At 34.2% G+C, this 16,524-nt stretch overlaps 2 protein-coding genes across 5 annotated transcripts in view; one reads left to right on the top strand and one right to left on the bottom strand.

Moving 5' to 3' along the window:
- Positions 1–2,228, bottom strand: part of LOC149786911 (uncharacterized) — a 34,332-nt gene extending 32,104 nt beyond the window's left edge. Inside the window, exon 1 of one of the 2 annotated variants that reach the window (XM_089977437.1) lies at positions 464–2,228. The gene's annotated coding sequence lies outside the window, so the exon portion shown is untranslated. The remainder of the gene's footprint in view (positions 1–463) is intronic. The other variant, XM_089977439.1, reaches the window with a different exon arrangement.
- A 735-nt stretch (positions 2,229–2,963) lies between these two features.
- On the top strand, positions 2,964–16,230 carry LOC149786910 (uncharacterized). 3 transcript variants are annotated; one of them, XM_089978289.1, is made up of 4 exons: positions 2,964–3,014; positions 9,003–9,102; positions 11,663–11,779; positions 15,587–16,230. In XM_089978289.1, the coding sequence occupies exon 4, from the start codon at positions 15,623–15,625 to the stop codon at positions 15,938–15,940; it is 318 nt and encodes a 105-aa protein (XP_089834415.1). In that variant the 5' UTR covers positions 2,964–3,014; positions 9,003–9,102; positions 11,663–11,779; positions 15,587–15,622; the 3' UTR covers positions 15,941–16,230. The 3 variants fall into 3 exon arrangements, with proteins under 3 accessions (XP_089834415.1, XP_089834414.1, XP_089834416.1); XM_089978288.1 differs by having other exon boundaries at positions 3,009–3,030; XM_089978290.1 differs by lacking the exons at positions 2,964–3,014; positions 9,003–9,102; positions 11,663–11,779 and adding an exon at positions 13,009–13,308.
- The last annotated feature ends 294 nt before the right edge of the window (positions 16,231–16,524 follow it).

Raw genomic sequence — 16,524 nt, 5'->3', positions numbered from 1 at the left:
TACTTTTGCTTCACTAATGAAATCATCTTTTGAAATAAAATGAATTCTTTTAACTATGAGTTGTATCTTATTCATATCAGCACTTATTAAACTTCACATGGGTGGTATGGGATAAATCACATTATGTCACATTATGTAATGACTAGGTCAAAGGTAAATGTACCACATAGTATAGTAAGCTTTCCTCCTTTGTAATGTGAATAAAATTGTTTCAATAAGCCAGTCAGTCAACAAATATAGTAAATCACAGCTTCTAAGTGGTTATGTTGGATTGGGGTGGTGAAATTTGGGGAATAAAATACAGAAAAATGCCAAATATAAACACTAAGTATAGAGCGTCAAATGGAGGTAAAAACAGGAGGAAAGTTTTTATCTAAAAGGGAGAGGTAGCTTATGATAAAGGAATTAAAGGAGGCAAAATCAGCAATGCAAAAAATGACAAGTGAAAGTTTGATGACCTTACCTTGGACAAATATATGGGGCAGGGCCCAACAGGTCCTAGGAGAGCCCAAAGGGAACTGTGCTATAACATCCCTTACAGGTACCCACATTTCAGGTGGTGTTCATTTCCATCTAATATAAAAGGGTGAATAATTTAGATAATATAGATACATATAAAGTATACTTCTTCTACATAAGAAATTAATAATAACTGACCTAAGATAGAGATGGACTTATCTCAGAACCAAACAGAACATACCTTATCAGTTTTTAAACTTGCAAACTTTACTGTGAGAAATTATTAAATTGCTTCTACTTACATCTGCATCAAGATTGAGGGCTAATATAATACTTCATACATCTTCTCTTTATTTTTATAACCAGTCACTGAAAATGTGAGATTTTATTTCCTTGAAATGTTATGACTGGTGTAAGGGAGATTACTGAATGATATACATAAGGTGTGGTAACCTCTAATATATTATCCATGTAATATAGATGAGTTCATGAACAACCTGTATTATCTTCATTGCAATTAAATTATCCCAAAATACATTATTGATGAAGTGAGAACCTAACAATTAGAATGCTATATAGTGGAGACCTCAAGAGTCATGTAATTTTAATTTCTAAGATGGCGTGGCTCTTTCATATCACATAGTTCATATTTTCTACAATGCCGGCATATAGAGTGCAGCCTTCCATAACCATGCAGATATGATCTCATGCCAATTTGGATTCTTGCAATGGGATGCAAAGTTTCAAGAACTGTGGATTTGAATGGAATGAATGTGTACTGTGTGACTAAAATGGTTATCATTCAATAATGTTGGTTTTAATATGGAAATTCCACTAGAACAGCTGGACAGAAAGAAATAGAATTAATGGAAAGTCTATAGTAAATTATAATTGGACTTGTACAAGTGTCAATGGGAAATGCTGACTTAAAGAAACTGTTCTTGTTTGTTGGTATTCACTGCTACATCAACAAAAGGGAATGCAAGAGAACTTAACTAATTGCATGAACAATTTCAAAGCAAAAAAAAAAAAAAACAATTGACAATTAGAGCAGGACAATTTAAATCAAAGTGGGAAGGAATACCATATCTTTAATAAAGTACCTAAAATTAATCATGCCAGAACACCCTGCATGGTACAAGTGATCTATCATCTTTTGCAGGTAAAATAGACAATATTTGGCCAAAATCAACAATATTATGTTTACATAACTTATTTTGTTGTATGTATTCCAAACTAGGAGGTAACAGCACATACATAAAGGCACCAGGCAACACAAATCTATATATATCATAGCTATAGTCATCAAAAGTCCCCATCCAAAGCCAACTTGTGCTACTTTCTAAAGATTTCATACATTTTATTCTTAAAGAACTTTCAATATTTAACAAAAACTGTTCAGCACCCATTTGATTTCCCACATCAAACTAGTAAAGTTCATAAATGCTGCCCACATGTATGCATTTCTATGGATACACTGTGAGGCTATTCTTCCCTTTAGCAAACCTTAATTTTTTTCAATAATCTGTGAAATAGTTCGGGACTGTATAAGTAACAAATATACTTAGTCTCACTTGTGAAAAACAATATTATGAGGTAATAAGCTATGTCTTATATGAATGTGTATAGAAATGTCATTGAACTGTTGGAACTATTGTTTTCATACTTTTGCTTCACCATCAAAATCATCTTTTGAAATAAAATGAATTCTTTCAACTACGAGTTGTATCTTATTCATATCAGCACTTATTAAACTTCACATGGGTGGTATGGGATAAATCACATTATGTCATATTATGTAATAACTAGGTCAAAGGTCAATGTACCAAATAGTATGTACCTGTCCTACTTCAAAATGTACAATTCACCTAAAAGAAAGGAATTTATACGTACGTCCATTAATTATGTCAAAAAATTTTAGGCAATTTTTTACCTCCTCCCCCCTGTCAAACTTTCAGTGCCCCCCCCCCCCATAAAATTTTACCTTCCTTAAAAAATTTTGATAATCAAAAGTATGATAACAATCTTTCAAATTTTACCTTCCTTAAAAAAATAATAATTTATACGGCTGGCTTTTATGCTAAAAATAGAATTATGGAAATTAAAAGGTCTACAAATAAATTTTAATACATTTTGTTTACTTGTTTAACAGATTTCAAATTGACTATAACACTTTGAATGAAAACAAGATATGATGATGCAAGATTATGACTTCCTTGGCAAGAGCTCAACCGGTTTAGGATTAAACGGATGGGTAGACCAACAACTTGCTGGTCTAACAGATGGGCTGTTGACGGGCGAGCGAGTGTCTACCAAACCAACGCACCGACTAATTTCCTATTTTTTGATTTATTAAATTTATTGTAAAAAAATAACGTTGACGTCAATTTATCTTGAACTCCCACCTCCCCCATGTCAACAATTGTCAAACTTCTTCAAACCCCTTCCCCCCACGCACCCCCCCCCCCGTTTTATTGACATAATTAACGGACGACCCCTTGAGTTGGTATTCTTGGACTATCTTTTTGCTAGCAAGAACAGTAACTCTTCGGCAGGTGGGTCTGTAAAAATGTAAATAATGGCAATAATACGGCATTAATTGAGTTTATATACACATTTTATGGCAAAACGAACATTTATACCAAGGAATGTGACACGCGTTTTTATTTTACTAAATGTTTTAAAAACGTTGGGTAAAGTTTTTTGTGTAATGTATTTTCGAGGTTAGTATCGGACTTGTATTTACAAATGACTCGTGATATCTAAAGGCATTGGTCGGCCTATTTAGGTTAAAAATTTACTGTTTAGTATATGCAGAAAGAGGTTAAATCTAAATTATTTGAAGAAAATAAAACGTATTCATGGCATATATTGTGAATATGAATCTATTCTGAATATTGACATTATAAAGTACAAACAGTCGATCTGTAAATATCACTTGATTTAAAAAATAAAATAATCATAAGTTTCGTGAGAACTCTGTACCAGTTCATCACACTCAGAAAATGTCATCCCCAGTTGCTATCATTACTGATTAGGTTAATAAACTTGTCACATGGTTAGGTATGGAATTATTTATTTTATGGTCTGGAAAAGGTTTTAAATCTTTTTCTTACTTGGGCAGGAACCCTGGTATTAAAATGAAGCATGTGCCTAATGGAACACGATTTTGTGTCAAATGTCAAAATCGAGTATTCTTGAAATGCTTTTAGAAATATGAAATTACATATTAACGATTGACTTTTTAACTTGAACAATAAGGAAATTACTGATTTCAGCCCATGAAAATTGAAATTCATTACATTTTGTACTTGTCTGTGTCTCCATTTGTTTATGCATCTGTTTATTGATGGATCTATTTGTTTATGAAAGAATAGCAAAGATGACTGAAATGTCACTGTTTAATTGAAGAAATTATGGACAAAGTCATGAATTCGGTCTCGAACAGTTGACATACACAATAGATCGTAGTGTATTAAGATATCTTTATGTACATAATTATACATGCCTTCATAATTACATGTTTGGACCAATGTTTGTATGTGTCGGTTTGTGTGACTAGGGAATCAATATGGCGGATATTGAAGTGCACACGTTTTGTGACATCACATAAAAACAAAAGATTGATTAGTCAGTGCAACTTGGTATATTATGATTGTTTGCAATAGTGCCCATATTATTATTGTTTAACCACTCAGCTCATTTTCTTGTGTTTGAATAAAAACATGGCCTATTAAAATAAGCAGATTTTTATTGCTCCTCTTTTCAGAATTTATGATGGGCAAAATGCATATTTAAGAATTGTACATACAACATAGAAAGTGATGAAAATAATATAAATAAATGCTATTAGACTATTATTGTTAGAATGCAATTTGATTACTGTAATTAATGTTTTACATATTTTATTTATACAACACGTACAAAGAGTTTGCAAAAAATAACTTTCAGTGTGAAGTATTGTCGTTACAGACATGAAATATTCTTAACAGCAATATTTACTTTGTAGAAAAGAATGAAAAAAGTACTAAAAGAAGATAAATGGTGCTCTCACATCAGTGCACACATCTGCATCACATTTTCTTTGTTGTTTTGTCTGTCTGCTTTTATTTCTGAACCGTCAGAAAATGATTGTTAAAATGTATCCTTGACAAATATTCATTAAATCACCAGTTGATATTATTCCCTTGTACCTGTTAGCCCAGGGCGTTTAATTTTTTTTCTTCTTCATATTGTGTACCTTTTACTTCTGTTGCTGTTTAGCAGTATCTCAAATGTAGGTGTTATCATCAGTGTGAATCTCCAAATGAATTAAATGTTGTTGTGAAAGGCACAGTTCAGAGGGCGACTTTCATTTTTATTATTTTTCAAATCCAGAGTAGTTGAAGACCGTGATATTTATCGTATATTATCTATGTTGTTTAAAGAGAAGAAGGTTTCTTAACCCTTTACCTCATAGAGCATAGTTACAAAGTGCAGCGCACTATAAATAGAACACCTGTTACCTAGTCGAGCCCATACGCATAGGCCTGCCTGTGAACTGTTAAGCAATACATTTTTGGTACACATCTATTATATGTGAAAAAATTTAAGAGTAAAGTCTTATTATTATAGCTGTGTAATTGTTTTTCACGGAAGAATTTTGTATGTGCTTTAAAATCTTGAGAGAACTCGTTCACCGTCATGTTAGTGAGGCCACATGACTAACTGTAGATGCCATTTCTCATACTCGAAATTTACATGTTTTTCATCTGCACCTACATCACTAAGTTATCTGAATTTGATAATTTATAAAAACTAATTGCTGCCTGCATCAATATCAGAGCCTTTACCTAAGTTATTGAATCTTTCATACTTGTGATTCTAATCGTGAAAACTTCGTAAGTACTGAATGAAATCTGCGACTGCCATTTTGGAGAGTGGAGATTACGACCCAGTTACTTTGTATAGCAGATATCGACCAGTGCATAAACAGCGACCACGTGATCTGACGTAATTTTCATTCGCAGAAATGAATGTAGTATCTAATAGGGGGGTTTTCCCCGAAGGTGGCGCTATGAAAACCAGCTCAAAATGGCTGACTTTTACAGCAGGCGTCAAATGGCGCTTCCATGCGAATGGAGTAGAGGCGTCAAAAGGTGCTTCCATGCGAATAGAGTAGAGGCGTCAAAAGACGTTTGCATGAGGTAAAGGGTTAAATGATGAAACAATCACTAACCTACTTTTGTTGCTTTACTCCAGTAAATTATAATCCAGGTACGAGACTATTCGATCTACAAAAAATTGAAAATGAAATGTTCCTATCAAGTATTATACCTCATGGGCTCTTACTTTATTTAAAAGTGTCAGCTGAGATGTTTATCAAACCATGCTTAGAAATATCCTGTTAAAGATATAGTATTGTCTTTGATGTAAGTAATAAAATCTCAGTAAAACAAAGAAGGAAAAATTAGAAATGATCTCAACACTATAAAGCATATTTGAAATGCTGCTAGAAATTGATGGCGAAAATATGGTTTTTGTTCGTTTTGTTTGTTTAACAGTATCTTGCATGAAATTATGGCACCAATAATTTACCCCATTTTATTTATAAATGAATGCTCTTAATAGCTCTCGCTAGGATTTTAAAACTAGGAGTACATGACTCCCATTTTGGTAAAAATCGAAGTCCCACCAGCAAAAGTTGCAGTCCAGAAAACTATGCAAATAACTATTGGTTTAATTTAATTTTTACATTCTTTATAACACTTTATAATACTGAGGCTGAATTTTGCCAACCCAATTTCAAGCACTAAGCAAGACAACTCACACTTTGTTACTCTCTTCTACTGCCCCATCCGAACTATCAGTTACAGCAACTTTAGCACTCTTCTGAACCTCATTACAATCTTCGTCAGATTGCAGTTAAACCACAGAATACTTATCCAAGTTTGGGAATGGTGTTTTGTCTAAGTTTCAACATATCTTGATTCTGAGGTCATGTGCACTATTTATTCTGCTACACCGGGAAATGAACACAATAATGAAAGCTAAAGTTGTTTTTTGATGTACTCTTATAAATAGTCACATGTACATATCTGGGTCCTTCTGCGTCTGACTTCAGTCACTGTAAATATCGGTATTTTCCCACCGAGCTGCCAGTCAAAGTCTTTGAAATTGCTGCACAACTATTGCTTCATATTTTTTTGAGGTACTCTTATAATGGCAACATGTACAGCAGGGGGTCTTTCAGCCACTGAATTCTGTCATTGTAAATATTGGTATATTTTCCCACTTAGCCACCAGTCATAGTCTTTGAACTTGCTGCCCAGCTATGACATCACGTTCTTTTGATATACCCTTATAATGGCAACATGTACATCAAGGGGTCTTTCAGCACTGAATTGTGTCATTGTGAATATCAGCACAGCTAATTGATCAACACACTTTCTCACTAAGCAGGTGGCTGAAGCAGGACTAGCATGTCTTTGAATTTTGGCGCCCACCTAGTACATGCATATGGAGGGCTCCCGCATAAGTGATTAAGTGATTTTCTGCATCCCATATAAAAAATTGGTGTCCAAATACGCATGATTTAGCATTTCCAAGACCTCTGTCAGTATATGGAATTTTATTTTCCTTGAAAACAAATCTTGTGGACCTGTGGACAGTTTTGTTATGCATGTATACATCTTATAAATGAATTGTACAACATCACGTCAACTCCTTAGAGATCAAGCATAATTAACATGTACGTCAGAAAACAATAATATTGTATTTTTAGCTTTTTTATTATGGAATTTTTGGTTTGTTCCTGGTTGTTCGGTAAAAAGAAAAAGTTTCATCTCTCATCAATTGGTCCCTAACACTGTCAAATTAATCATGTTTTAATGCAAACAGAATATCTGGATGTTAACAAAGAGAGAGAGTGATCAGTGTCCATTTCTTGTTTCTGGAATAGTCTATTTCAGTAAAAGCTGTCATCTGCATCCAATTGTATACTTATAATATTTGTAAAGGAACCTGAACAAATAAATAAGATACAAGTTATAACTATAAAATGTATGGCATTATTGAGATTATCAGTGATGGTGAACATCACTTATGTGGTTTGAATAGAAGGACTGCAATCTCGGCAATCTTTTTTCAAAAGAAGCTCCCGTTTCTTTAAAAGCGCCAAGTCAACAATGTTTGGGACACCTTGACAACAATCAGGTTAGAATTCATAAATCAGTGAAATGACTAATGTGTTTGCATTTTTTTTTTTATTGATGCTTTTTGTTTACAAAATTGGTAGTGGGTAAACTTTTTTATAGTAAAAAGGGGGACAATAACTATAGTCTGCAAAGGAAAGCAAAAGTAAAATTCATAGCTCAAGTAATGTCATAGCTCTAGTAATGTATGGATATCTCCTATATGTATTGGGAAATTGACATTTGACCAGATCAAAACTTTTTTTCAACATACCAGGTGATCATGTGATAATGTTTTGCATGGAATTGTGGGTATATATGCAAAGCAGATATCCCAAATCTTGCACATCTGCATTCCTATACGTTTAGTGAAAATACATGAATGTAATTTTTATATAGCAAATGTGCATATTGTACATGTATACAACTCAGACAGTTTTCTAAAGTATTGCTTAAAGACAATGTTAAAAGCAAATATGCAGATTGGGAAATATGGGGCATATTTCAAATAAGAGAACAAATGCATGCATGTACACGGCTACTTTGTTACACTATGTAATGAGACGTCATTTTTGATGTAAAAATTTGGCACTGGTAGCTTTGAAATAAAAAATGGTCTTCGCCATTTTCTTCCATATTTGTTTCATGTTCACAGCCATATAGGATGCACCAAATTCACTATTTCCAACACGTCCTTGGCAGCGATTGTTTAGCATTAATCTGTGCAGGTACTACTTTGGTATGTCATCTGACACTGGCTCTTCGACCTTGAAGGTGGTCTTGTGCACTCACTTTAAAGTTCAATCTCATTAAGGGGCAACATATACAATTTTCAAAAATGTTAATATGGTTAAAATGTTCCTCACAATGCCATTTAATATTTAAACACACCCAACACATTTCACCCACTGAAAGGATCAGATCTGAAGATTTCGTCAATCTTTTACTAACCCTAAAACTACATGTGACTGATGCAAGCTTGATGTTGAAAAACAGCAATATCCTGATGGAAAAAAAATCATACTGCGTTAACAAATCACCTTAGATACCCCCACATACTCTAAGCCACTATAATTGCATAATGTTATTTGCTCAAAAGGTAATACTTCATTGACATTCATGCATCAGGTTCATGATTTTACATTTTGAGCCAATCATATTATGCTATCTTGTATATGAACTATCAGATGTTTAATTATAAAAGAGCTGTTAGTCAGCATAAGAGAAAGAAGATGATGATTCTGCAATTTGACCTTAATTTAGACTTGTCATTTTGACTCTTTGTTTTAACATTACTACTATTATATGAAACATTGCAGCTTAAATACCAAACTCATCAAATGTACAATTTAGCCATATTTTTCATTTCAGAAATCATGATACAGTAGATGACATCGACTCCCCCCTTACCGGGCCCTCAACCCTGGTGCAGGAGAGCGGCGAAACAAGACCTGAAAATGACTTAAGTTTAGTGAGTAATAAATATATACGAAAGTTGGGATATTATATTGTTATCGTCAGTTCATGTGCATGTTATTAAATCAGTGTTACAAAATGTTATTGAAACAAGCCTGCATGAATAATGATCACATTACCAGTGAACAAGTTGAAATAAGCCTTTAGAGTTCTTAGACTTGTTTTAATTTTGTTTTGGCTAATGCTTTTCTTTTGTCTTTGTTTTGAATGTTCTTTGATTTTGTGATCATGTTCAGCATTGTTTTCTGTACAGCCATAATCCATTAGTTTCGAGAAATGCAACCATACAGTTCGTATTGTAATGTTGTTTAGCTGACTGTTTATCACTTTATCACAAGGTGTCTCACTCTTGTCACTTTCCTCATGCATACTCTGGATTCAGTAATTATAGTAGTCTCGACCAATCATCATTGATTGTGCTGTCTTAGGTTAAATTGTCTTGAAACTGCACGTAATCTTTGAGGATTGACCTACGTGGTAAAATGGGAAGGAAGTCCTATTCTTCACTCACTATTCTCATCCGTGGCTGAAACTGCACTTCAGATATCCATTACCAGATACCACCAGTATTTGTGTGGCATCTTCCCCTATCCATTTCTTGACTGTTTTTCAGTATGAGAATCACCTAATTTTGCATCTGGTGGGTAAATACAAAATTAAATCCTTGCAGTAATCAGTGCAGATGTGTTCTAGATTAGTACAATAATCAACATAAAAGAAGAGAAATCAGTAACATTTTAAAATGGAATTGAGCTTCAAATTATGATCTCACACTTCAAAATGAAAATGTCCAGAGACAGATATTTCAATTTTAAATGAATGTCATGTCTAGTTATAATGAGTATTTTTAGAAATAGTCAACAAAATATAACGCTATTGCTTGTCGTTTAAAGTCATCAGTAAACAAATGGTATTGATACCTGTGTAATATCTCATAAGAAAATTAAATTAAAAGCTAAGATGTTCAAGAAAACGCTAAGGACTTTGCCAACTTTTATTATGTTTGTTCCATTTATGCAATTGAAGGGTGCATGTCTTATTGAAGTTGCCACAAAAGGTCAACAATAGATGACCTAATAGCTAGCTACTGTGGCATCCACAGCAAATAATTGTCAAATAAAGAATCGGAATTGGCTGATTGTCTACATAAAAGATTACAAAACAAGATTCGTTCAGTTTATGACCTGTGGCTTATGTTGACATAAACATGATAAATATGATATCAATAATAGATCACGTGATAATGGCTTTGCATTTTGATCAACATATGTGGCTTGTCTACACAAGTGATGTCAATATATGTGGGTAGGAATGTACATGGTCTCATATGTGTATATTTCAAGAATGTAATCCAAAGAAGTCTTTCTAAAGGGACACTGATTTGAAATATTTGAAATCTGTTAGCGGTGGCATCTTCTTGTAGGTTGGTAGATAAATAAGGTTGTTTATTTTTAGTGTCAGATCATTTACGAATCTGAAAGGCTCAGGATTGATCCCTGTGATGCACCATATGTGATTGGTACTTTAGAAAAACTAATTTATTTCAAGTTTTTTTCTTTGTTAAATATGATGTCAAGCAATCATTCATAAAAATTTCACATTGATAAATATTCAGCTAATTGACAATAATATCCATATCAATTAGGTCAGATGCTTTTCTCTGATCAGCTGCTGTGGACTCATCAAACATTTTTGTTTTGATCTAAGGCAATCACACACTCGCACACCAGTGTGGGTGGTGTATATTTGTATTCATATTTGTTTTTTCTTTTGATTTGGTTAGGTATTATCTCCCTTAATTGCCATAACCTCGGAGACCACCTTACAAGACGTTCTTTTTTTTTTCGTTCTTGCAGGCCTAGAAATTAAAAAGTATTCCCTTGTATCCAGAAGAACTAGTAGATTTAGAAATGTGCCAGTCCTTCTGGCAAAAAATTGTCAGACATGTATCTAGATTAACAATACTTGTGCTTTAATTATCACTATCATTCATAATTCATGCTTTATTTAATTATCTGGAATGGATACAAAGACAGCATTGTCATTAGGCCTGCATCTGAGGATTTACCCTGGCAACTTCGTCGCTAGCATCTGCCTGTATTCAGATAATAGCTAAACTCTTTGGAAGTCGAAACAAATATTTAAAAACCTACTTTTGTGGAAAAATCCGTTACTTGTTGGTATGATGAACACTGCAAAGACCTCGTTCACGCCATTTATTAAAGTGCATAACTGTATTGATAGATCATAAAGTGACCAGGATGACTTAAAATGACCAATTTAGGTGTTTTATGACGTATTTTCAAAATGTGTCAATGCATTGATACAACATACAAAGAATCCCATTTCATTTTTTCATGAAATTGGAATTATTAAAACTAATAAGGATGGGTTGTATATTGCCAATGGTGTATAATTAAGCATATGTAAAATCAGACAGATTTTATTCTGTTATATTTCACATAAGACGTTTTTATTTGCTATTGTACATGACTTTATTTAGACTTTAGCAGGAATATGATCATTGAAAGCAGTTTCTTTTCATTACATTCCAGTTATGCTTTGCTGACAGCGACAACTATGACCAGAATGACACACTCGTCTCGAGCCCAATAGAAGATGTCATTTCAAACCAGAAAAATTATTTTCATTTCCAGTTTGATGATGATGAGGTAGCTGTTATTTTTGTTACCCTGAAAGATTTAGTTGTTTTCCCATTGTCTTCTCTGATGCTAATATTCAGTCTGTTAATTGTAACCCTAGGTAATTAATGCTAATCATGGCCATTCAAATTGGATGAAAAGTGACTATGGTTATTATTTTTAGCTGCAGAAAAAACTATCGTTAACATATTTATTATTATTAATTTTATTTCTTAGTTGTTCGCTATGCTGGCAGACCTGCCAACCCTTATGATTTTACCGCAATTCTTACAAAAATGTTCGGGGCCCCCGAGTGGCCGAGTGGTCTAAAGGCTCACTGTTCCAGATCACTGCCATCTCACCTCTGTCTGCGTGGGTTCGAGTCCAAGGCTCGATTAGCCTGGTTACTTGGGAAAGCCTGCCAGTAGCTTCTCGTGGGTTGGTGGTTCTTCACTGGGTTTTCCAGGGTTCTTCCTCCACCAGCTATACTGGCCACCATGTATAGCCTATCTTGTGCTGAAAAATGGCGTTAAACCCTAGAACAACAACAACAACAAAAATGTCCCTTACAAAATGGACGAGTGCAATAAAAGGAAAATTACTGGGAAATGATTGTTTGTTAAAATCTGGATAATTGGTTTGTCCAGGTTTGAGTTGGATCCAAGTTTTAAATTATTCCTAGTAGAATTATAGAACCAAACTAACTTTATTCTTGTACCTCAGACACCTTAAACTGCACATATTTTTCCATGCAAGCATTTACATGATCAAATTATCGATTACATATTTTTTTTAAATGACCCTTGCTACCTATACATATAACAGATGAACAGGAAAAATAAGATTTTGAAAAATGTTTTAATAAACAGTACAGAAGAGAAAAAAGGAATCTTCAGATTGTTCTGAATAAAAGCAGGGAGGGACATAATCACATTTATTGGATATCATGTGTCGATTTGAATTTGCCGCATGGCAGGAGATATGATTGCTTTCATGTGAAATGAAGAAAAATATTCAAGAATTACATCAGGCTGAGAGATAGCAACATGACACTAGGCTGCTTAGGGTTTAAGACTGAAGTTTGCAGCTGTACTGGCGGTTAATAACGTCTATGTATACATTACAAACTTTTCATATCAGCATAATACTGACCATCGATGCATCAGTTTGAAACACAGAACTTTATATATACACGTTTTCCAACAGAGAACTGTGACAGTACACGATACTTTCTTAAACCTTACTGACAACTGGGTGGCCGAGTGGTCTAAAGCGCTCTTCGTTACGGATCACTGCCATCTCACCTCTGTCTGCGGCGGTTCGAGTCTAAGATTCAGCCAATGTGGGTATGTGAGAAAGCTTGCCAGTAGCTTCTCGAGGGTCGGTGGTTCTTTCCGGGGTTTTCCCGGGTTCTTCCTCCACCATTAATACTGGCCGCCATGTATAGCCTATCGTGTGCTGAAAAATGGCGTTAAACCCCACAACAACAACAACAACAACTGACAACTGGTAAAAAATTAAGGAAAAAATCAGCTGCCTTACTGAGACGATCTTTTTAGGTCTGTACTGGTCATAGACCCAATTAGCATACTGTATGGTCTCTCTCTCTTGTGTTGTTTGATTGTTTATTGTCAAATGTTTATCAGTTGTCTTAAACTACTTGCTTAAATATGAGTGCCAGAAAGCAATCTTTGAAAGTTTGTTATTAATACTCCTACAAGGATGGACCCATGAATATTGGGTTTTCATTAAAAGACTTCAAGTAATGACTGTTTGGTCCTAAATGAAATTGTGCAGATCTGACATCAGTATGCCAGCCATCTTGAAAATATTGTTATACTCATGGATAGTTGTATCAACACAATACTTATGATGTATATTTGATGCTAGGTTGAAATGTTGTTGATCTGATGTCAAATATGGCCTCAAATACTTGCTGGTATGTCTTGTGAATTTATGGTCCTAAAAACATGGGCTGTCGGTGAAAGACTTGTCTAGCTTGTCAAAAATAAATCTTTCCAATCCAATATCCAAAATCTTTCAGTCTGTTTAAGATCATAAATTTTTTATGAAGTTCCTACATATTCTCAAAGGAATATATAATGAAGATTTTTCTCTTTTTCTTGTGCAATACCTGTTTGTGAATGCAATTTGTGTTGGGTGTGTGAATAAATATTAAATAGCATTGTGTTCAACTTCATAAAGAAACTTTCTGCACCACTTACTGTAACATATCCATCACATAAGTTCTACGTGATATACAGCAATGCCAACTATTCTGATTTAGTCAGTGACCTAGAATGAACTCGATTCGTTTGCATGAATATTACTTCCTGGATTTTCACTTCTGGAATGCGAGGAACGCAGTGAATTTCAAAACTCTGTTAAGGAGATAAGCATCTTAGAGTAAATGAAGCCAGATTATCACTTTCCTCAATATTAATATATTATATTCATGTCATTAAAGAAACAGACTTCAACAAAAACTGAATTCGATATTCTTTGGCTCACATTACATTTCAACCAACTGAAATGTTTGTTGTTGAACTTGACATCTCATCTATTTTCTTGTCAGAATTTGAATTTATTAGGAAATGGACGATATTAAGCATAGTCCGACTAAAGTAACTAGACTTTAATGTATTGAAAGATGTCTATATGGGCCAACAATTGTGAGGAATTCTGAAAATTCTATTCCCGTCATTGGATGGAGTGACGTGCCACACAGGCTCATGTCATTGTTTACAATTAGTATTTTCTTTTTAAAGATTAATTACATTTAGTTCACATACGTTGATTTAATTATTTCACATGGCAAAAAAGATAATCACCGCTGCTACTGTCCACATTGTTTTAAGGATTACGTTGAGCTCTATAGGGTTTGAAATGGCAGTTTGTGAAACTGTACTGAGGTAAGTGAGGTTCAAGTAAACTTTACAAACTTTTGAGGTGAACACAATATTCACCGACATCTGTCTTGAACCACACTTATGGCCTGTTCAATGTACGTTTTCTACCATGACAATGGCAGTACATGACATTTTGTTTCTCCTTCCTGAAAACTGTCAAACTTGTGGGAAAAGCATTGACTTTCTTACCGAGGTCATCATATAGTTGGCATTTCTGATTGGAACATCTGTTGCTGTGAAGGACTCTTGTTGATTTTGATTGAGATAAGTGTTAATAATCAACACAGAAGAATAAAAAGGAGTATTCAGATTATTTTGAATAAAAGCTGGAAAGGACACATTTACGTTTATTAAACATCACATGCCAATTTGAGTATGTCTCATGGTGGGAGATATGATTGCCGTCAAGTAAAATGATAATTTCCAAGAAGTTGAGAGATAGGAACAAGCCATTGAGCTGCATAGGGTTTGGAATTAGAGTCTGTGTAACTGTACTAGTGGTAGATAAAGTTTACGCCTACTTTACAAACTTTTTTAGTTGAACGTAATGTTTATCGTTGATGCATCAAACTTTCAATTACATTTTCCAGCTTTACAATAGCAGTTATTGATATTTTGCTATACCTTACTGAAAACTGGTCAATGTTGCGAAAAAATAAACTGCCTTACTGAGATGGACTCGTCAGGGTTGGCAGGTCTGCCATAGGGATCATCCCATTTTAATTTTTAATGACTCAATAATTTAGATTGAATTGTTATGGTGTGGTTGCATAGTACACATCAAATTAAAGCACACATAAACACATACATAATTTTAACGTCGGTTATATTACAGTTTGTTTGTTCATATAAATAGTTGCACATGATTTAATTTCACAATTACAGGAATATATATTCACTAATAATAGGAACTTATTTTTTTGTTAAGTTACCAACTGTACTGGAGGAGCAGGACATCTGAGAGATGGACCATCAAGCGCATGCAGCTTGTTGCCCCAATGCAAATACTGAGGTCGATTCAGAGGACTCCAGTGATGAGTGGGAGTCTGTTGATTGTGATGATGACGTCAACTCAGACTCGGACGATGATTCCAATTCAAGCATCTACTCCGAGTACTATGATTCTGAGTACTATGATTGCCTCTCAGACCACAGCTCAGATGATGATTCCAACATCAGCCCTAATCATAATTCATTCACAACAGATGTCAACACTAATGAGCTACAGCTGTACCCGAGTAATGGTTTCCAAGAAATCAACCCCCCAGGAGATAATAGTTAATGCCATGAAAAGCATTTACTACGCAGCAATAGATGAACTATACCAAAGAGACATAACACCACTCTCTTCCAACTTCATCCCTGATGATGATTCCATCACCAACCCTAATGAAGTCAACACATGAGTAATGCTTTCCTGGAAATCAACCCCCAGGAGAAATTAACTTTTGGCATGAAAAGATTTACCACACAGCAATAAACAAACTAAAACGACAGTAAATTATGTTCCTGTTACATTTGTCATCTTGAAAATGTCACCCATTGCTTTCGAATAAATTTAACGAAAACATGCATTGTTCAGTTAGATTGTACATGATCATAAATCTTAAGTTCTGTAACACTATCAGTATCTCTTTATATATGACTTACCATCATTATGAAATATGTCAAAATTAAGCTTGGACAAACATTCTGTCTCATCACACAACCTAACCAGTAAATTGGCATAGCCGAAATAAATAACTTGGATGAAAGAATATATATTATTTTTAAATGTACAACAATTTTCAAGGTACTTGCAGTATGAGTTCACATGCAGTCTATTAGCTTTTTATTCTAATTGGACTATAACTACAAATTAACATT

The sequence above is a fragment of the Sinohyriopsis cumingii genome, chromosome 12 (genome assembly GCF_028554795.1).
Source record: "Sinohyriopsis cumingii isolate HCF-2022 chromosome 12, ASM2855479v2, whole genome shotgun sequence".
Taxonomy (NCBI): domain Eukaryota; kingdom Metazoa; phylum Mollusca; class Bivalvia; order Unionida; family Unionidae; genus Sinohyriopsis; species Sinohyriopsis cumingii.
This window is presented reverse-complemented; position numbering and strand designations above follow the sequence as displayed.